The sequence below is a fragment of the Psammomys obesus genome, unplaced genomic scaffold (genome assembly GCF_907164565.1).
Source record: "Psammomys obesus unplaced genomic scaffold, mPsaObe1.curated_primary_1811, whole genome shotgun sequence".
Lineage (NCBI taxonomy): Eukaryota > Metazoa > Chordata > Mammalia > Rodentia > Muridae > Psammomys > Psammomys obesus.
Window position 1 is genome coordinate 7538000 of NW_026596034.1, and position 23036 is coordinate 7561035.

At 35.1% G+C, this 23036-nt stretch overlaps 1 protein-coding gene across 7 annotated transcripts in view; it reads left to right on the top strand.

The window, feature by feature from the left end:
* The window catches only part of Chd9 (chromodomain helicase DNA binding protein 9), a 208022-nt gene that overhangs the window by 128623 nt on the left and 56363 nt on the right, over nucleotides 1-23036 (top strand). For all 7 annotated transcript variants that reach the window (XM_055620763.1, XM_055620762.1, XM_055620761.1 and 4 more), the window contains 9 exons: nucleotides 2552-2663; nucleotides 6718-6864; nucleotides 7298-7366; nucleotides 7446-7501; nucleotides 8429-8546; nucleotides 13460-13546; nucleotides 14332-14469; nucleotides 15955-16076; nucleotides 19216-19459. In XM_055620763.1, the coding sequence (XP_055476738.1) occupies nucleotides 2552-2663; nucleotides 6718-6864; nucleotides 7298-7366; nucleotides 7446-7501; nucleotides 8429-8546; nucleotides 13460-13546; nucleotides 14332-14469; nucleotides 15955-16076; nucleotides 19216-19459 (1093 nt within the window). The remainder of the gene's footprint in view (nucleotides 1-2551; nucleotides 2664-6717; nucleotides 6865-7297; nucleotides 7367-7445; nucleotides 7502-8428; nucleotides 8547-13459; nucleotides 13547-14331; nucleotides 14470-15954; nucleotides 16077-19215; nucleotides 19460-23036) is intronic.

The window sequence follows — 23036 nt, forward strand, 5'->3', positions numbered from 1 at the left end:
TGTGGTGTGCACTTCCACATCTGGTCCTAAGGATTTATTTATTTTAACATGTATGTGTGTCTATACTTGTATATGCCTGCAGAGGCCAGTAGAAAGTGTTAGATCCTCTGGAACTATGGTTACAGGTAGTTATTAATCACCTGAAGTGGGTCCTGGTAACCAAACCCAGGCCCTCTGCAAGAGCAGCAAGTTCTGATAACTACTAGACCATATCTTTAGTTCTTGAGGTAAATTTTTTTTTAAGATTTTTTTTTTTTAAATTGCTTTGTCTGAATGTATGCCTGCCACCATGTGGTTGCTAGGAACTGAACTCAGGACATTTGGAAGATCAGCTAGTGCCCTTAAACACTGAGCCATCTTTCTAGTCCCATTTTTTCCTTAAATAACCTAGTAATTTTAAAACTCATTACAGGATTTAGACAGGTAGTGTTAGTCCTATCCTATGGAGCATAAAAGCTGACTTGAACTTTAGAAAGTTAGTCTTTGCATGCCATTACAAGGCCTTCTATGATCTCTCCATCACTTCCTCTTTGGGTATGTGTTCTACTCCTTATTACTGCTGTACATTTGCCTTCCTTTTCTGTGTGTTCTGCCTGGGATGTACCATAGCCTTTCACTATCTGCTAACTCCCTTTCAACATTTAGCCAACAATTCTGCCTTTTCTGTAAAGCCTCCTTTAATCTTCTATAAACATATAAAATAGTCACACTGAAGGAGGTTCTGTGCTAACCTCCATTTTAGCATTTTTGTTGTGGTCCTTCTTTCACTCTGGAAGGTTAAAGACTGTCATTTTGCATCTGATGTAATTTTTAGTTTCCATTAGTTGAGAATTACTATCCATTAATATTATGTTAAAAACCAACAGTGTATTAACGGTCCATTTCTGGAATGAAGCATCTGAGATAAACAGCCTCTTGAAATGATAGATTTGTTTTGTCTTAGGGTTTTTGAGGTTTTAGTCCATAGGCACTGACTGTGTTGCTGTAGACCAGTAAAAAGGGCAGAATATCATGGCCATGAGAATGTAGGGGAGGAAGCTACTCATCTTTTATGAGCTGGGAAGCAGATGGAGAAGATGTAGCCAGGGTCTCAATGTCCCCTTCAAAAGAATACTCCTAATGATAAACACCACCTCATCTTAATAGTGCCATCACCTGAGGACCTAGCCTTTAATATTATCATTTCTGGGACATTTAAGATTCAAACCATATCACATAATTGTCACTTATTTGTTAACAGTTAAGAGAGGTTGCTGTTACACTATCTCTTGTCTTGTGGCCAGAGAGGCAAGGCTGTCTTAGGGCTTCTATTGGTGAGATGAAACACCATGAACAAAAACAAGCTGGGGAGGAAAGGAGTTTATTTGGCTTATGTTTACATAGCACTGTTCATCATTGAAGAAAGGCAGGACAGGAACTGAAACAGGGCAGGATCTGATGCAGAGGCCATGGAGGGCTGCTGCTTACTGGCTTGCTCCTCGTGGCTTGCTCAGCCTGCTTGCTTATAGAACCCAGGACAACCACCCACCATTAGCTGGGCCTTCCCACATTGTTCACTAATTGAGAAAATGCCTTACAGTTGAATCTCATGGAGGCCTTTCCTCAACTAAGGCTCCTTGCTTTCTGATGACTCTAGCTTGTGTCAAAGCCAGCCAGTACAAAGGCCAAGAGAGATCAGGCAATTTGCTCAATGTTGAGGGTCCAGATCTCTGAATTTACAATCTTATCATTGTCATAACTTACAAAATTGGTAAATAATTGTTAAGGATTTGGATATAATTGAGCTACTACATATGAAAATGTTGGAGGAGTTTTTATTTTTAGAAATAGAGACATCTAAAAGAGAACTTTGCTGTTTAGTAGTACAGTTTATGATTAATATGGTACTTTAGTAATGGTACAGTTGAGACAGATAATGAAACCTAGACTGCCTGTACTTATCTCTCAAGCTAACAGACTTTTAAAGATGTGTGCTTGATATGTGTATAATATTGAATGTAAAAACAGAAAGTTATACTGACACATAAGAATTGTGTAAGTAGTATTTCTTATTCCTAGGTGCATATGGTATAGGTTCAATAAGCCTTGACATTAAGTTAAAGTGCTAATGTATAATAGCAGGATGTCAGATTGTCTGTAGCACAAGGAGACATTACTCAGGGTAGAGAGAATTAGAGGCTCTTAGAGAGTGGAGTAATCAAGTGCAGTGAGCAGCATCTCAGTAGCAGGCAGGAAATAAAAGGAAGTCCTTGTTTCTGAATCTGTATGAAAATAAATTATTTTTATTGTTAGATAATTGTGTGACATGAACATTTTTGCATGAAAAGTCCATTCAGAACCTCAGAAGCAAGTGCTGGGGCCTGACTCCTTCCTGTGCTGCAGTCAGTCTATCAGAAGAGTCCATAGTTTGAAAATGTGTATATGAATTTCAGGATAAGTAGCATTTGGTTAGATATGTACACTATAAAATTATGTTTATCATGACAATTTTAATTCACCAAAAATGGAAAATGCAGAGTTCTGAATGTTAATTTCTTTCCTCCTAAAACAGCAAACTCATTATTACATTGGGTAAGAAACAAAAAAGAAAGAATGAGTCTTCAGATGAGCTGTCTGACGCAGAGCAGATGTCACAGCACACATTCAAAGAGCAACACTCGCAAGTGAGTATTAATTCTTATTTTGAGAAATTAAACTGTTAGAAATTGTTTAGGGAGCATAATGTTGCCTCGTGGATATTTACACTCTAGTTGAGGATTAAAGCACAATTTATTATATAACAAATACTGTAGGCTAGCATTATTCCAATATACTTCTAGAATATTACCATATAATATTAGATGTGGGAGGAAATTAATCTGCCTTCCTTAAACCCCTCATTTTTCAGTAGTGGAACTGAAACTCTGAGAGGTTAAATAACACAAATCCTGGATGGCTTTTAACATGAAGCAGTATCCAGTGCTATCTTGGACTTACAGAGTGCTTTGAATGAAACTTATGGTAGAGATATTACTTTTAAAAATCATACAAATTGTAGAACAAATGAATTGACTCATTTCTAGAGTCAATACTTTTTGTCTGCTTATGTTGAAAAAAGATAACCTATGATGCTAAAAATCCCATCAGACATAAATATTGTGCGTTTGCCTTTAAAAAATAGGTTTATACTCAAAACAATCTTATGGGGAAATATGTCTATATATAATATAATCTGTAGTGAAGGTCATAATAATTCAGGCCACCCTCTGCTTTCTAATACTTAACATACTACTGTAGGCCGTAGGGGTGGTGGCAATGTTGAGTTATGGGGCCAGGAAGCCCCTGAATGGCCTTTCTTCTTCCTCATGCAGCTTCTTATCCAATGGGAGAGTAGTGGCTCAAGGCTCCTGGGCTGCTGCGAGAGTTGAGGTAAGGGCAGAGATGAAGCTCCTAATCTCACATGGCCTGGCCTTTTCTTCATACGCTATCCGTAACTTAGGTAAACTTACACTTACCTTATTCAATATCAGAATTTTTTAGTTTAATTTTTACTAGAAAAATACTGGCCATTTTTCCATTTTGTAATTTACCAAACAGTGAAACAGTAGCTTTAGTGCTTTGTAAACATCTTTTCTTTCTTTCACTCTAGTGTTAGGTTGCTTTGACAAGTGTGTTGCTTTAACAAAATAAAAAGAGAAAGTGTATTTTCTAAGTTTAAATCTTTATTATGGTATACTTGATTTTGCCATTTTAGAAATGGGAAAGGTCCCATAATAGTTTTCAGTGACAACAGTCAAGATGGAATCTTAAAGTTGAATTAAATTTTAGAGACAGAAAAATCTGGAATTGTGAATATGGTTTTTAATTTTATATCTTTAATCTTAATAAAAGAGTACTTTCATAGTTACACTATATTTAGAGGCCTATATGTTTTTATAAATACCCCTGCAGAGATTATTATGGTAAAATATTTATAGAAAACTAGTTCTATCATAACAAACCATTAGTCACCCACAAACATAAATCTGTGCTTCCGTTATTCATAGTGCAGTGAGTTGATCTGCCCTGATCTGCGAAGCCTTTCAAAATATAGGAGGATAAAAGCTAGAAATAAACTAGGAGAGAACATGCTACCACTGTTTTAAAAAATTGGAGAAAGCCAGAAAAAGCCATATTTACCAATTATGTGGATGTCAGATTAGTTTATATAGTCTTAAAACTAGTTAGAGATGTTGTATGATAAAAACACATAATTGGAGAAGTGATGTGGACTTTGACTTTCCCTAAACTGTGTTGCTGAATACTTCACTGGTGCAATTTAGGATGAGATCATCTACAGTGTTCTATCCACAGACTTTCAAGTCAATTAATTAGGCTGATAAATTCTTCACAGGATGAAAGAACCATTTATGATAAGTAGCCCTCATTCTATCTTTTGAAGTTGTCTGAATATGCATTTTTGTGCTATAAAGGAAAACTTCACACCATGTATTTACTCTTTACTAAAGATCAGTGGGCATTTCAGAGTACAGATAAGTAGCCAACTAACCAGAAAGGAAACTATAAGCTGAAAATAGATCGTAGAATCTTATTGAAATATGCTGCTTGACTCTCAATTTTAATTATTTAGAAATCATGCATAGTGAAACTTTGATAATATGTACATATTTTATTATAGTAAATGTCAAGTTGAGTACTAATTTAAACTATTTAGAACATTAAGATCTATATGATAGTTGAAATAGAATTCATTTAGGCATTCATTTAAACTAAGTAAGTTCATTGAACGTTCCCTTTAGGGAACAATAAATATTTCATGTGTTTTTTTAAATTAGTATGTGAAAAAGCTGGATTTTTGTAGTCTTTTTATTATGGTTATATGTTACCTTCCTGTCTCTTTAATTAACAAGGTATTACTATAATGTTAGAAAATGTAAATGTAGCAGGGTGTGGTGGTGCAAACCTTTAACCCCAGCACTCAGAGACAGGTGAATCTCTGTGAGTTCAAGGCCAAGCTTGGTCTTTAAAGCCAGGACAGCCAAGACTACACAGAGAAACCCTGTCCCGAAAACACACACGCGCGCGCACACACACATACACACACACACACACACACACACAAAATATATGTATCTGTGAGGCTGGGAGTGGTGGCACATACCTTTAACCCCAGCAGAAGCAGAGACAGGCACATCTTTGAGTTCTAGGATAGCCAGGGCTACGCATTGAAATCCTGTTTACAAGCAAACAAACAAATGTAAATGTGTTTATCTCTAGCAGTAAGGCTGGGAGTTATTGCTCGTTTGTAGAATCCTTGCCTAGCCTTGATTTGGCCCCACTAGACTCCTTTCCCCTCCAACAGAAGGAGTATAAGCACATGGGTGGCCCATCCTAACAAAAAGGCATAGTAATTGACTATCCATATATTGCCTTCTTTCTTGCAGTGTTGCTCATCTCATACGACAAGAGAGGCATGGTTTTACAAAGGCCACAACCACTGCAAAATTAGTAGAGTAACAACTTCAACTTGGTGCCTCACTGCTACACAGATTCAACTGGTTCTGTTATAGCTGGTTTTGCTATGGTTGTGAAAATAATGAAAAAGCTCCCACATAGATAATATTGCAGAAACCATAGGTAGAACATATGGGCTATTTTATGGTTCCACTTTTGGGGAATGTCAGGAAAATTACTGTGCTTAAAGGGAAATAGAACAGGAAAAGCAAGAAGGGTTGACTCCACCCAGTAGAATACTTCTGCTCAGTAGACTAGTTGGCTGAAACCTCTCTTCCCCAAGGATTCATGGAAGTACAAGCAAGTCCTTTTGTATTGTGAAACCAACTGAGCTTTGAATTTTATTTATTTATTTATTTTTTAGTGAAAACATCAAAAGTTGTATAACTTTGTTTTGAAAATTTTTCCATAAATTATAAACTGTCAAAATAGATATTAGATAATTAGGGAGATAAGTAAAGCCATAAACATTTGATTCTTATTTAAAATTAGACTGTTAAAAAGACCTGTTACTACAAGTAATACCTTTAAAAAGTCTCAGTTGTATGGCTTTTGTCCCTTTTTTTTTTTTTTTATCATTGAGGAAACTATTCAAAGTAGTGATACACTTTAGCATCTAAATTAACTAAACAGAATGATTTTATACATTTATTCTAAAACATTATTTTCTATCTTAAACAGTTTCACATACTTTAGAGAATACTTAATTTCTTCTGTATTTAGGCATCAAATAATTATTTAACTAATAGCCATTTGATATAACTTAGGTTTGGAACAAATTATTTATAATTTAAAATATGTATTGCCTAAGGAGCAAATTAATAACTAAACACGATAACATTTTATTTTTGTAATTTTTTTCTAAAGAAAACTAATCTAGCAATAAAAGTATTACTAACAGAACATTGCCCTTTCAAGCTGTGAACTACTTCAAAACAAAACCAGATCTTTTTAGTCATAATTTATAAAGAAAATTAAACAAAGGTGTCATTAAACTTTTTTCATGTTTGAAATTGTGGGAAGTGAAGCTTTGGGAAGATTGTGAACTCATCCACGGGCATGTTATAACCTTTAATGAGCAAAAAAAGAGAGAGAGATAAGTGTTGGTCATAATTTTGAAATTTTTTTCCTAAGAAATCACCAACATAGAGTAATATTCTTTAAATCTCTGCTAAAGGTTTTTAAAATAATTTATATAAATTAGATCCTTACGGTTCATTACAGAAAAGAAGATCAAATCGACAAATTAAAAGAAAAAAATATGCAGAAGATGCAGAAGGGAAACAATCTGAGGAAGAGGTGAAAGGCACTATGAAAATGAAAAAGAATTCAGCCCCTCTGCCTGGTGAACAGCCTTTACAGTTATTCGTGGTAAGACTACACTTTAAATCACCAAACCAGGAACTCATACTTCTTTGTGCTCTTGATTTCCTTGTCTAAATTATTACTACATGCTCTATATTTTTGCTTTTTAAATTTTTCTCATATGCATTATGAGCCAAATATTTAGCCACTTAGGCAAATATTTATCTTGTGTATTCCTGAGTTTCCTAGTTGGTGCCCTGGAAGTGGTGATAGTGGAGGTGCTAGAGATGAGGAACACACTGAGCTTAGTAAGGACCATGCAGATGCTGGCAAGGGCAGGAACAATGAGACGCATTTGCGTTTCTTTTTTTTTTTTTTTTTTTTTTTTCATTTCTAACATTTCATATAGTGCTCAGTCTTCAATCATTGATGTTTGTTGAGTGGTGATTTTTCTTCTTTTTAAGAGCATATTCCATCATGTTTTCCCTCTTTCTCATAGGAAAACCCAAGTGAAGAAGATGCCGCAATTGTAGACAAAATACTGTCTTCTAGAATTGTAAAAAAGGAAGTAAGTAATGGTACATTATACTTCTCACTTTATATTTGGTGTTCCACTTGAATCACAGTGATTAATTTTAATTTTTTAGATATCACCTGGAGTTATGCTTGATATAGAAGAATTTTTTGTGAAATACAAGAATTAGTAAGTATTTGAATTAAAAATTATGAAATGGTATTTAGCAAAATATGAGTTACAATTAACATATTTTCATTTCATTTGCATTTTAATGAAAAATTTTTATTATTTGTAAATATGAGAACTCTAATTTTAAAAAATAAAAAGGTTGTGTTTGAAAACGTTTTAAGGCCAGGTATAGTGGTGCAAGCTTTTAATCCCAGTCATGGGAGGCAGAGGCAGGCAGTTCTCTGAGTTTGAGGCCAGTTAGTTCCAGGACAGCCAGGGCTACACAGAGAAACCCTGCTTTTAAAAACCAAAACAAACAAAAAATTTTCATGTTAAGATTGAATTTTTGAAATTATATATCAAAATATAAGAATATTATAAAACACGGTTTTACAAGACATAGGTAGTTATCCCTCTTCTGTTTTGAGCTCTTCAGGTTTTATTATTTTTATACACAACAATTGATTGTTGCCATGTCAGATGTATATACATTGATGATTTGACTTTAAGGTTTTAAAGTTTATCTTGATTATGGGTGAATTACATCAATGGAGTCACCAGCTGTAAGAAAATGTATTCCTTTTGTATAGTTTTTCTCTGTGTTTTGATTAAATCTTTCAAAGAAAATTATGTTGGTCTTAATGCATGAAGCTTTGATCATGACAAAATCAATATAATAAAAAATATTACAGAAACAGCTTTTGGTCAGTTTGTCACATGTAAACAGTGACAAACTGTGACTCCTTGGCTACAATTTCTTTAGTATTCGAGGATCAAAATGATTGTTTTAGAATTTTTATAAAATCTTTTGAAGTTGAATGAAATGATTACCTATATGCAAAATCAAAGGTAATATTTTTGTATTGATATTATAATTAAGAATACATATAAACACACAGGTTATTTTAATATAATTCTAATATATTGTTTTTATAAAACTTTTAGCTCTTATCTCCACTGTGAATGGGCCACAGAACAACAGCTTTTGAAAGATAAAAGGATCCAGCAGAAAATCAAACGATTCAAGCTAAGACAAGCACAGAGGGCACATTTTTTGGCAGACGTAAGGAAAAAAACTTTACCACATCTGGTATTATTTATTGAGATTTTAAGGATGGAGCTAGAAATGTAGTTCAATTGTAGACTACCTGCATAGCTACAGAGAACCCTGAGGTCTAGTTTGAGAACCACAGAACAAAACACTAATTCTTCACACTTCCAGTGTTAATAGTTGATTATAAATGTTATCTACATATAGTATTTTTCCCTTACCAAATTAGCTTGGAAAATTCCTGAAATAAGAGCCCTAATAGGTAGGCATAGTGGCACATGTCTTTAATCTTAGGAGTTAGGGACATATAGCTTTCTGTGGGTTTGTGGCCAGCCTGGTCTCTATAGCAGTTCCAGGCTAGCCATGGCTACGATTAAAAATCAAACAAACAAAAAAAAAACAAAACAAAAAAACCACTGATAATTTAGTGGCAATTAATGCTTATATTTTAAATTAGCATGTGTTTATTGATTAGAGTTGAATGTGGATCAGTTAATATCATGAGGCATTTTTCAGTGTGATCTTCAAGTAATGGAATTGATAATGTATCGAATAAGTGGGAAGCATAATTTTTAGTACATGAAACATTCCATATTTATCATGAACTTTGGTATAAGTATACAGAATCATTGAAAAGGGTTTGTTCACTCCTAGGCCTTGCTGAATGGCCTGATGTCCTTCACTAACTTTTTTTTTTTTTTCTGTCTCTTTGATATATTTATTTTTGGTCAGGTCTCACTATGTTGCCCAGCTGGCCTGGAATTCACTAGGTATAGATGGAGTTATGAGTAGATGGGATGGCCCTGAACTTGCTTTGGTCACCCTACCCTTGTGTCTACCTTATAGCCTTGTGATATATATAATTCATATTTAATTGTTTGTTTGTTTTTAGAGTTTGTGACATTTTAAACTTTATCTTGAACAAGATAGTTATCAAAATAACAAATTTTCACATTCATTTTAACTGGATTTTTAAATTTACCATATTTGCTTTAATTTCAGTCATTGTCTCAGCATTTTTTCTATCACACATGTAAATTTTTCGGGCACATTTGAATATACTCATAGTATTTGTTCTCTCACACTAGCATATTACAATTATTATTTCATTAGTAAGTCTTACTTGCATTTTACAGTTCAAACAGTATTTTTATAGTGGGACTGTTTAAGTATCCATCTTATACTACATGCTACATTTAGCTATTATGCTTCCTTTAATTCAGGTTTGTTTTTCATTCTTGAACTCGTTTCCCATATCTTTCTTTTCACTTTTTTGAGGCAGGGTTTCTCTGTATAGCTCCAGTTGTCCTGGAACTCACTCTGTAGACCAGGCTGGCCTAGAATTCAGAGATCCACCTGCCTCTGCTCCCATGTGCTGGGATTGAAGGCTGGTGCCACCACACACAGTTCTTTCTTGGACATGTTTAAAGAGTTTTGTTCTTATCCTTTATTCTTCACTTCTTTTTTTTCTTTCTTTTTTTTATTAATTTTTATTTTTTTAATATTAATCACAGGTTATTTACTTTGTATCCCAGCCATAGCCCCCTCCCTCATTCCCTCCCACTCCCGCCCTTTCTCCCTCATCTCCTCCTTGTCCGTTTCCAAGACCACTGCTAGGGGAGGTCCTCCTCCTCTTTCATCTGACCCTAGCTTATCATGTATCTTCAGGACTGGCTGCAATGTCCTCCTCTGTGGCCTAGCAAGGCTGTTCCTCCCTCAGGGGTCAAGGGGAGGTAAAGGAGCCCATCATTGAGTTCATGTCAGAAATAGTCCCTGTTCCCCTTACTAGGGTACCCACTTGGATACTGAGCTGCCATGGGCTACATCCGAGTAGGGGTTCTAGGTTATATCCATACATGGTCCTTGGTCGGAGAATCAGTCTCATAGAGGAACCTCGTGCCCTGATATGTTTTATCCTTGTGGAGCTCCTGTCCTCTCCCGGTCATATTACCTCCCCTTTTATCATATGATTCCCTGCACTCTACCAAAGGTTTGGTTATGAGTCTCTACATCTGCTTTGGTACGCTGCTAGGTAGAGTCTTTCAGAGGCCCACTGCAGCAGGCTCTTGTCCTGTTTCTTGTTTTCTCCTATTTCCCATGTCCATCCCATTTGTCTTTCTAAGTGAGAATTGATCATCTTACCCCGGGTCCTGTTTCTTGTTTATTTTTAGGTGCACATATTTTAGTATATATTTATCCTATCTTATAGGACTATATAAGTGAGTATATACCATGTGTGTCTTTCTGCTCCTGGGATACCTCACTCAGGATAATCTTTTTTAGATCCTACCATTTGCCTACAAATTTCATGATTTCCTTGTTTTTAATTGCTGAGTAGTATTCCATTTTGTAAAAGTACCACAATTTCTGTATCCATTCCTCTGTTGATGGACATCTGGGTTAAAAAATGATTGATTTTCTTCTTCATGGATTGTATTACATAGTGTATGATAGCTATTTGTCCTATGTTATACCTGGGCAGGGGGTGGCTTGATCACTGGTTAACAGTAGTACCTTTCAGATTTGATCTATGTAGCCTGGCTGCCATGGAGCTTGCTTTGTAGACCAGGCAGGGCAAGACCCACTTGCTTTTACCTCTCCCTTTGGAATGCTGAGGTTAGGGTTAGCCCTCACACCCAGCTTATGTCACTCTTTCTTTGCAATCATTAAAATTATCTAACAATTTGCTTACTATGAAGACATATAACATTTTATATGTACTGGGAGTTCTTTCTATTCCTCCAGAATCTCTGACCTCTTCAATCTCGAAATTTCAATGACTGGCACTCTTACAAGTACTTAAATTCCATTGAGTTTTTACCAAGGTTTGTTGTTACTGTTTTTGTTTTTAGTTTTTTACTTTTCCTGACTCAGGTGTATAATGAGTAAGACCTATGTGATTTTTTTTCTTTTAAGCATTGAAATTTCTTCTTATTTTTGAATGACATTTGACAAAGATTGCACGTATTTAATGTCCACAATTTGATGTAAACATCATGAATCACCTCGAATATATACCACCAAAAATAATTACCACTTTCTCTTTTCTTTTCTTTTCTTTTCTTTTTTTTTTCATCCTGAAAATACCATTCTCGTGTTGGGTTATGCACTTTGTTATCAGTTAAATCCAGCATCAGGAGTGGTTTGCTGTTAAGTTAAGGCATAGCACACTGCTGAGAGGCAATTACAGCTAAGCTAGCTGTGGAAAACAGGCTTTCAAAGATGTGTAGGATATGCTCAAGCAGATGAAAGAAACAGCAACAGTTTAGTCAGCAGAGAGGAAGCTGAAGATAAAATTATAAAGCTGTGATAGAATATGGAGTGCTTTGTGTTCTCAGAAGACATTGTGTTGTACTCAGGAGCACGGAATTTGGTTAATGTTGTGTTAAGCTTTAGGAAATGATGCTTCAGGAAAAGGAAGAATTTTGTTTATTCCTCAAAAATGAATGTGGACCTCATCCTCTAATAGGAAAAATCAATGAGGGCTTTCAAGCAAGGGAGCCAAAGTAAAATGCATGAATCTTTAAATGCTTCACGTAAGAAGTGACTCAGTAAGGATGAGAAAGAAGGTCCCAATTTGAGCTAGTTATTAAAGGAGAGACTGAAGCCAGGTGGTGGTACATTCCTTTAATCCCAGCACTCAGGAAGCAAAGGCATGCAGATCTCTGAGTTTGAGGCCAGCCTGGTCTACAAAATGAGGTCCAGGACAGCCAGGAGTACACAGGGAAACTCTGTCTTGGGAAGAAAAAAAAGTAAAAGTTCAGTGGTAAAGTATGTATACTGCGTGTCCAAGCCCTGAGTTTGATCTGTAGCACTACATACACATGTACAGAATGTATACAAAACATGACACATTGGCACATGTCAGTAATACCAGTTATTTCAAGAGGATCAAGAGTTTGAATTCAGTTTGGGCAATATAACAAAACCCAGTTTTACACGTGCATGCATATATACATGTGTGTGCTCACATATGTGCAGGCTTGCACATTCAAATAGAATGTACAAATTGCCAATGTATTGATTTATTCATTTTGGTTTGCTTTTTTATTTGTTTGTTTGTTTGTTTGTTTTGTGTTATGTGCATCAATGTTTTGCCTATGTGTATATCTATTTGAGTGTATTGGATCCTCTGGAACTTGAGTTACAATGTTTGTGTGCTGCCATGTGGACACTGGGAATAGGACCATTAAGCCATCTCCCCAGCCACCTATTTTGTTTTTTTGAGACAGGATTTCTCTGTGTATTCCTGGCTGTCCTGGAACTCTCACTAGACCAAGCTGGCCTTGAACTCAGAGATGGACCTACCTCTGCCTCCCAAGTGCTAGGATAAAAGGCATGCATCATCATACCTAGATCCAAATCGCCAATTTATTAGCTATCACAGGGTAAGGGAAGGAAAAGAAATCTAATATCACTTCTTCATTTTGGTAACTGTGAGTGTGGAGCAGAGTCAGATGTGTTTCCAGTTAGAGAATATAATACCCTCACAGAAGAGAAAATGGGTATAGAGTTTGAAGTAGCCACATATGTAGTTGCTGTTCAGCTAGATAAGTGCATATTAAGAAAAGCCCATGAATAAAGCTGAAGAGCATGATAAAACTGACAGCTGCAATGTGAGACAGTATGTGGCATCATTGGTTTTCATGTCTTACTACCAAAGCAGAGTTGCAAGGGAAAGCTGCACAGACCGCTGTTAGAGCTTTAAACATACCTGCTCCTACTATGTTACTTACCTGGAATATATTACTGTGTACTTCTGTTATTTTGCTTGTATTACTTACAACATGGTACTTCATAATATCCTTTATAGCCTTTAGAAACTTTTGTGTATTAGAAATGTAATTGCAGTTAAACTGATATATTTACTTTTATGTCTTTCTACTTTTTCATCAGATACCATTAAACTTGCTTTTTAATTTTAGATCGAAGAAGAGCCCTTTAACCCAGACTATGTTGAAGTAGACAGAATATTGGAAGTTTCTTTTTGTGAAGACAAGGATACTGGTGAGGTAATTATTCAGTAAAAATAGTTTCTAGGGGCTTAGAGTTCAATTCTCAGCACCCCCATGGCATTTGTGGCTCCCAGTGTCTATACCTCCAGTTTTAAGGGCTCCAACACCCTTTTCTGGCCTCCAAGGGCACCAGAAAACACACTAGTACACAGACATAACTGCAGACAAAAATGTACGTTAAAATAAATAAAAACTGGGGGAAAAGTTTCTAAGGCCTGGAGATAATAAGGTTGGTAATTAAGAACACTGGCTGCTCTTTCAAAGGACTCTGGCTCAATTTCCAGAATCACATGGCAGCTCACAACCACCTGTAACTCAAGTTATAGGGAATCCAGTGCCATTTTCTGGCTTCCATGGGTACCAATTGTGTACTTGGAACACATGCATATATGCAAACAATCACTCGTGTACATACAATAATTCTGTAAAAAATTCTGAAAAATACTTTAAAATCTCTAAATATAGTACACTTGTTTAAAAAAAACCTCATATTTTAGAGGACAGGGGTCAGTTCCCAGCACACACATGGTGTGCCTCACTGCTACCTCACTGCAGTGTCAGAGCATCTGGCACTGCTTCTGGTCCCTGGAGATACCTGGCATACACATGGTGCTCAGACATACACACAGGCACCCAAACTTACACATTCAATCTTTCCTAAAAAAAATTGTTACTTTGTTTTTATTGATGGATGTTAGTATGTATTTAAGTTATTTTATAAACATTTTCTAATGAAGCAACTTCTTTACAAGTAGCTAAATGAAAAACAATTTCTTTTTTAGTCTGTTATTTACTACTTGGTAAAATGGTGCTCATTGCCATATGAAGATAGCACCTGGGAATTAAAAGAAGATGTAGATCTTGCAAAAATTGAAGAGTTTGAACAACTGCAAGCTTCAAGGCCTGACACAAGACATTTGGTGAGAGGTCTTCCTTAGACCATTTCTTAAGATCTTGGCACTTTGTATTTAACAGGTTTAAGGTTTTCTTCAATTTTTGTATTTGTGGGGTCTATGGATTCACAATGAAAGCTTTTTGCATCTAAGCACACACAGATCCACAGCCCTAACTTTCAGATAATATAGCCCTTGGTGTACAACTGATAACAGATTTCTTATAAATTGCTACATAATATTCCATGCAACTAATGTAGCTTCTTCTCCATTGATACCTAATCCTGGTTTGTTTTTATATTATAAATAATGCTTCACTGACTATTAAAGTCCTTGTATCATTTTTGAGAGATTAGAATTATAATTTATTTGAGTAAATGTACACTTAAGATTTCATTAAGCATCTACAAATTCTATTCCTACGAAGATGTTCCAGTTAACAGTTCTCCCTGGCTGGGTGGTGGTGGCACACATCTTTAATCCTAGTAGTTCGGAGGCACAGGCAGGTGGATCTCTGAGTTTGAGTCTAGCCTAGTCTACATAGTGAGTTCCAGGGCAACGAGGGCTACACAGAATAACCCTGTCTCGAAAAACAAAAGACTCAGTTCTTTCTGTCTCTGAATTTGTTTCCTATTTTTCTCTTTCAGGTAATTTATATAAAATTTACTCTCAGTTCCTTTTCTAACATTCTTAATTCTCCATTAAATGATGAATTCAAATAAACCTTCTTTTTCATTATTTTCTCTAAACCACTTACTACTCATAACTATACAGTTGATGTATTTCCATGCTAACTTTATTTTTGTTTTAAGAATTTAGATTTTTTTTTTGTATGGATTAATTGGATCAACTATGTTATTTCTCTGTTATAAATGGTGGAGCCAAGGCTGGAATATTGCTTACATTGCCATTATTGCTAAAGTGTAATTTTATTCAGGAGCCATACACATTATTCTCTGGTAGTCTGCTTTCTTCTTTACCCTCCGCTCACACACTTAGTAGCTGAGGCATCTTGGCAGTGCAGCACTGAGGGGGAGCTCTTGCCTGACTTTGTTAGGTCTTGGAAGCAGTCACAGAACTGTATGTAGGCCAGCTATTCAGCATTCTGTAATGCCAATCTTGATGACATTTTTTCTTTTCCTTGCTTGATTATACTTACTTGAGCCTACAATAATACAGTGTTGATAATAGTTTTGCTACAAAAGATCACTTACTTTTTTCAAATGCCTTTTTCCATATCTAATAAAATCTTTTATTTTCTTGATCTGAAAATAACTATCACATGACTTACATCAGGGCTTCACAGAATAGTTTGAATCCGAGCCTTGCTGTTATAGTTTCTGGAGGAGTCTGAGTAGAATTAACTTGATGTTTAAATATTAGGAAAATTTTATCAAATACTGTATGCTTCGGCTTTTAGGTTCTTTTAAAAGCAAGGTTTCTTGCCATGAGTAAGTTGTATGGAAGATAGCATCTGAAATACATCATTCATTTTATTTTTTGTTCACAAAGGATCGTCCTCCCTCTAATATTTGGAAGAAAATAGATCAATCCAGGGACTATAAAAATGGTAATCAACTCAGGGAATATCAACTAGAAGGACTCAACTGGCTTTTGTTCAATTGGTATAATAGGTATGTAGTTTATGGTAAGAAGATTTCAGTGCATTCATTTTTTGTATATGCCAAAATATGCTAGTTAAAATGGGTAATCACATTTCTATTCTGTCAGTGCCAGGAAGTCTTTATTATTTAAAGTGAAGATACCTCAGAAAAAGAATGTAAATTATAAACTTGAATGCCAATTTTAACATTGTTTCCTTTAAGTATGTGTCACTCACATATTTGTTGATTAATAGTTAAATTTGAAATAACTTTCTTATAGTATCAAAAGTTCCACTATTTTATCTTTTCAACAATTTATGTCAATTATATCTGTAGAGTGGGCTGTATGTTAACACACCAGTAAAAATTAAATAGAGCTCTAATATTTAATGTAAATCCTAAATGACATAGAATATAAGCAGTTAATTAATTGAACATAAAATTATGGGAATATAACAGTGAATTTTCCTTGGCTATTTTTCATTTTTTAAGTTGTTCAAAATGCTTTATAGATCATATCTCAAGTAATTTATTAAGGTAAAAAGATAATTTCAAATGTGTTAAAAGATGGTACCATAAATGAGAATAAAGTATAAGTATATGCAGTTATCAAATGAAATTGCTACTACTAGATATGATAGCAAAAATTCAGTGGTACTTTTTGAAAATCATTTTTTTTTTAATTCTCATCATTCTTCTGAGTTGTTACATTTAGTTATGTTATGTGGTTCAATTAGATGGACTGATAATGACCTGTTAGCCCATAAATTGTTCTTTTCTCTGATTTATTCTTTATAAATATTAATCATTATTTCCTTCAAGAGAATCATACAGGTATAATAATAATACATCTTAAAAATTGTCTTCACTGGTTAGTGCCTCTTTGCATTTTTTATATTGCCTGCTTTAAACCATCACCATTTCTTTCTCACCCCTTACCCTAACTGTCCTGGTCACTCTCTGAATGACTGCTTCCTAAGGAAACCAGGGACAACAGGCTTCAATCTTCAGAGTTTCTTCAAAACTGTCAATCTTGCCTGCCTTCATGTCCCGTCCTTCTAGCACTTCTCTAAATTCATAGCTCTAACCTCATATGTCACAGCCATGACTAAATCATGCTACCTCGACTCTACAGGCTGTCTTGTGTCCAGTCTTCAGTCAACTCTCCTCTTACATCTTCATACCAAGCTGGAAGACTTCTTTGCCTAAATCTTTAAACAATTTGGGTGTTTATTTATAAAAGCGAAATAGTAAACTGGGAGTATTTTGACTTTACTTTTCCTTCTACCTCCCTCAAGCCCACTTTGTAAACTTGTATGCAAAATTAGAGCTCCCCATTTGCTTCCTCATCCCGTTTTCTTTTCAGTCTGTTACAATCTACATTTCTGCTGTTTATGTTGTTTATGTTAGGTCTAGTGTTCACTGAGTAGACCAGGCTAGCTTCAAACTCATGACAGTTCCTTTGTGTTAGTCTCATCAGGATTACAAGCATATGACTCTATATCCAGCGTTGGTCTTTCTCTGTTGCTTCTCTGAAATTTATTTTCCAATTAATGTAATATTCTTTGCCTTCAATTCATCTCCTCTGCGTTGAATATATACAAATTGCCATTTCTTCCTTTAAGCTTTCTTCCCATCCTTATTTCCAACACCTCTACAGTGTGACTCTCTCTAAGATCTTTAGCATCTCTGTGATTATTACTTTCAGCTGTTTGCTGGTTCCTCTTCTTCTATATTTAAGCTGTTACTTTTTCCCTCCTGCCCTAGATTTTATCTTTAATTCATTTCTTAGAGTCCACATTGTTTATCCTTTAGACATCTCAACAACCTACCCACTCCCCATTTAGACTAGCCAACATTTTAATGGCTCCATAACTTTATCCCTAAAGCTTTGAATTATAATTCCATATTTTTATCTTTATCTGCCTGAATGTGATTCAACAGTGTGTGTGTGTGTGTGTGTGTGTGTGTGTGTGTGTGTGTGTGTACTAGATTCAAAATTAATCTTACTTTCTATTTTCTATATATCAAACTTGTTCTTTCCCATATTTCTCATGTGGTTAATAATAACACAATTTACTCACCCAAACTAAATTCTGGCTGTTACCCCATATGTGTAGTTGGTGAACAGGCCCAAGTTGTCATAACTCTGGCATGGTCTGCCTTCTTAACTTGTTTAGTCCCTGTGCCTGCACTCTCTTCCTTGACTACTATACCAGCGAGTGCCCGAACTTCTAGTCCTTCACTCTCTATTATCTCTACTGTAGCACTAGAGGAAAGCTTACAGTGCAAACCTAATATTGTTGTATTTTTAAAAGATTTTTAGTGCCTGACTCCATGTAGCAGAATGATGTCTAATCTCTTTTATTCATGGCTCTCACTTATCTTACTACTCTCCCCTCCCTTCTCTCTTTCTTATTGATCATATTAAGCAACTTTTGCTCCTGTACTTCATACATTTGTTTGTGCGTGTGTGTGCTTCTGATCCTCTGCTTTGCCCTTTAAAAAAAATCTTACCAACAACCTGAAGCATTCTCCTTTGTTCTAGCTAGTTTTTTTAAATTTATTTATTTATTGTCATGTCCCTCTGGTCTTCCATAAGAACATTTACTCTATTTATTCTTCAGTGGCCATAGTAGAGGGAAGATCAAGTTATTTGTTTGTTTCTTAAGCTCTATAGGCTCTTCTAATGCAAAGCCACAGGTGAATGTCAGTGCTAAACTTGCTCTTCTACAGTAGCACATTGCATGACTACTTATTTATGTACTTGCATGTCCGCCTCTAATAGATACAAGCCCCTGGAAGGCAGAGAGCATGTTCTATTTCTTTTCATCTTCTCATAGTAGCCTGAGATAATAGAAGGTATTTAATAAATGCTTCCTGAATATTTGACATGTTTTACTCTCTCCTTTTTTTTCACTCTTAAGATGAAACACTTACTAGACAATATCTTTTTTTTGAAGCTATAAAAATATTTAGTGTCCCTTACAGTATTATAGTATAATTATAATCGTGAACTTACTCTGCATCTCAGCAACTTTTTATGTTTTTATAAGTGCAAGTATTTTAATTGGGTCTTTGCTTCTTTTTGTATATCTATCTTTAAAAACAATAGTATTCAGAAAAGCATGATATGTGTACGCATGGATAATATATTTATTTATTTCAGACGTAACTGCATTTTAGCAGATGAAATGGGGCTTGGCAAAACCATTCAGTCAATTACATTCCTCTACGAAATCCTTCTGACTGGTATAAAAGGACCTTTCCTGATTATTGCGCCACTTTCTACCATTGCAAACTGGGAAAGAGAATTCCGCACATGGACTGATATTAATGTTGTGGTTTATCATGGGAGCCTGATTAGCAGACAGATGATTCAGCAATACGAGATGTACTTCAGGGATTCACAGGTGTGCTATTACTGATACAATTAAAAAAAAAAAAAAAAAAAAAAAAAAAAACACCATGGCTGAATAAGATACTATTACATGTCAACAATTTACAGTTTGATATAGATTTTAATTGCAAACTTAACTGTTATGTTAAGCTCATTAGTATGTATATTGTGATATATTTATTAGCTGTAAAGCAGTGACTTTTTATTGTGATAGATTTAGTAGCTGAAAAGCAATGATTAAAGCAATAATTAATATTTGTAGTTCACTATAGTATAGTATATTGGTTTATACAAATGTATAAATTGATTGTAGTCTGTAATTTTCTAACTAGAATAACTTATTTTTATTTTTCTAACTCCTTTTAAATATACATTATTTCTTGATATAAATGTCTTTGATCATCCTCTTGTTCCTCCTTTATCCTCTTTTCAACACTTAGTCTTCAGTGACTAGGATGACATTAAATGCATATTGAAGTGAGACTAAGGTTCTGTTTCATGTTGAATGTATTTTGATTTTAGAATTGTTTGTTTGCTAGCTTTTTAATTTGGTTTGTGGGCTGGCAGGGATAGCTCCACAGTAAAGCACCTGTGTAGCATAAATGATTCCCTCTGACCATGAGAGATACAGAGACAGAGAGAGATTGAGAGAGAAGGAGGGAAGAAGGGAGGGAAAGAGTGGAAAAGACAGAGAGAGAATGAATAAAGTGATAAAACAAAATTCCAAGTTGTGGTCTTGAATGTTAATATGCCTTTTCTGATTTAAAAAAAAATCTTTAATCAGAAATAAAAAGCAAAATTAATAAACACAATCCAGATAGAATTATACTATTTAATTGCAAAGGGCTTATTCTCTGACTGGCTACATCAGTAGCACCTAAATATCTTTTCTTTCATTCATTGCTTCAACCTAAAATAATCCCTATGCAGTATGGCTGTATGAGGACAGTAGATACCAAAGCAAGGCAGTGTACATAGTATTGTGCTTTTGTTTCTAATCATGATTTTCTGTTATAGTTCCTGCTGAGAATGTGTGGCATAGCTGTATTTGTTTACATAACATCACTCTCCCTTATGCTTCCAAAGTTGAAACTATTGCGTGGTCTATGGCCATATAGAAAAACTACCTCTGCACCTTTACAGTTGATGGTGTCCTGGATTCCAGTTTGAGTCCCTCACATAGTATATTATTCCTTAGCAGACATTTTCAGAATTTTAAAGCTCTATGGCATCATAAAAATAATTATGCAACTTTTTTTTTTTTTTTTTTTTTTAAAGATAGGAGTCTTGTTGTATAGCTCAGGCTGACCTTAAACTCATGCCAATCTTCCAAATTCCAAGTACTGGGATTACAGGCATGGGCTCCCATGTGTAGCTTCCAAATTTACTTTTTATAGAAAATTTACCTAAGCTGTAACGTTAATATAAATATCATAGTTTGGTATAAATGATAGTCCAAAGCCAAAAGATTCTTGATGTATAATACACTAAATACTATATATCAACTATTATATTTTATTAGTAATAAAGTTTCTAAGCAATTAGCTAAAGAGATTTTTAATTTCAAAATAACTCCTAATAAACAAAATATATCTATACTATAAGTAAATACAAGTACCATATTCAGAGTTGTCTTACAAATATATTTTAATAAGTTGGACATTTCCTTCTGTGTTTTCAAGTTACTGAATAATTTCATAATTATAGTAGTAACAAAACCCTGCTAAATTTTTTTACTCAGGAAAGAGTAACATAAAGAAATAATACCCATAAACAATTATTTACTGTGTTCCAAGTGTTCTTTTAAACAGTTTATATATATTATTTTACTTAATCTTTATAATTACAACCCTGAAAATAGATTTTATTAAATTAACTGTATACTTGAGTAAACTGAGCTATTAAGAAATCTGTGGATTACAGTAAAAGAGCAGAGCAAAACTATTATAAACCAGACTCAAGAGCCCTGGTTATAATATGCATCCTGTTTCCAAAGCCTTGTACTTTGTACCTATGGCAATAATAGTCTACTAGCGTTGCTTTGTAACTTAGTGGACAGTATGTGAAACCAGTATGTGGTAATGTAAAAACAAACCAAAAACTAAGATAAATAAGAAAGCACAATCATTCTCAGCTTTTCTTCCTCTTAATACCCAAGGTGCTCACTTGCACTTAGGGTTATTGGCTCCTTAAACTTGGTGCTACTTTCTATCAGCCCTTCCTCTACACTTCCAGGAAAGCTGTTCAGTCTGTTCATCCTCTCAGAGATCTCATTCATTCATTCATTCATTCATTCATTCATTCAAACTACTTCTATGCTGACAGAAACTCCCCAAAACTGTATCAACTCTAAATTTTTTCCTAAATTTCAGAGTCCTGTAAAATGTCTAGTTGACATCTCCACTTGCATATAGCATATCGCAATCTTAACACTTACAGGACAATATGTTAGTCAACAGCAGCTCTACAATTCAGTTGTTCAAACCAAGATTATAGGCCAGTGGTTCTCAACCTACTTGATTCTGTGACCCTTTAATACAGTTCCTCATGTTGTGACCCCAACCATAAAATTATTTTGTTGTTACTTTATAACCATAAGTTTGTGACTATTATGGATCATAATGTAAATATCTGATATACAAGATATCTGGAATATAATCCCTGTTGGGGTTGTGAACCACAGGTTGAGAACCACTATTCTAAAGTTGTGTTTTCTCTGTCTCATTCACATCTGTAACTTAAGAGACCTGTTGTCACAACCTTCAAGATGTATCACACCTGGCCACTTCTGACAACACTTCAATGGTTCCTATGACCGTGTCCTTAGCATTTTTACAGTTTTTTAAATAGATTTTTAATTAATTTTTATATTGATTTGCAGCTTATTCATTTTGAATCCCAGCTGTAGCCCCCTCCCTCCCTTCCTTTCTCCCTCCCTCCGCCCCTCCCTCCCAATCCTACCCTCCTTCCGTCATCTCCTCCCTTGCCTCTCTCCAAATCCACTGCTAGGGGAGGTCCTCCTCCCCTTCCATCTGACCCTAGCTTATCAGGTCTCATCAGGACTGGCTGCATTGTCCTCCTTTGTGGCCTGGCAAGGTTGTTTCCCCCTCAGGGGGAGATGATCAAAGAGCTAGCCACTGAGTTCATATCAGAGACAGTCCTTGTTCCCCTTACTAGGGAACCTAGACTACAGTTTTAATCTCATCAAATCCTCGTACTAGCTTCTTGTTGTAAGATTTTTACTTCTGGTTTTCTGATGCTTTAGTGTCTACTCTGTGCCCTCACCCTCTTTCACTGGTTTCGCAACTCTGTCTTTCTTTATGTCTTCTGAATATATTTAAACATACCTTTGGTCTTTTGTGTGGCTAATTTTACCAGGGATTTATTCTCTCTCAGATATGTAGATATCAACACAGGTCTTTGCTTATATCACCTCTCAGTAATACTCTTTCAGTCATCATTTGCAAGATTGCAATGGCCATACTTTTATTCCTACCCTTGTTTTGTGTCACAGTGCTTACTGCTTTTCTTACTAGAAGTATCTTGCATTAGCATTAACATGTAGGTTTCACTTGGGTAACACTTTACTT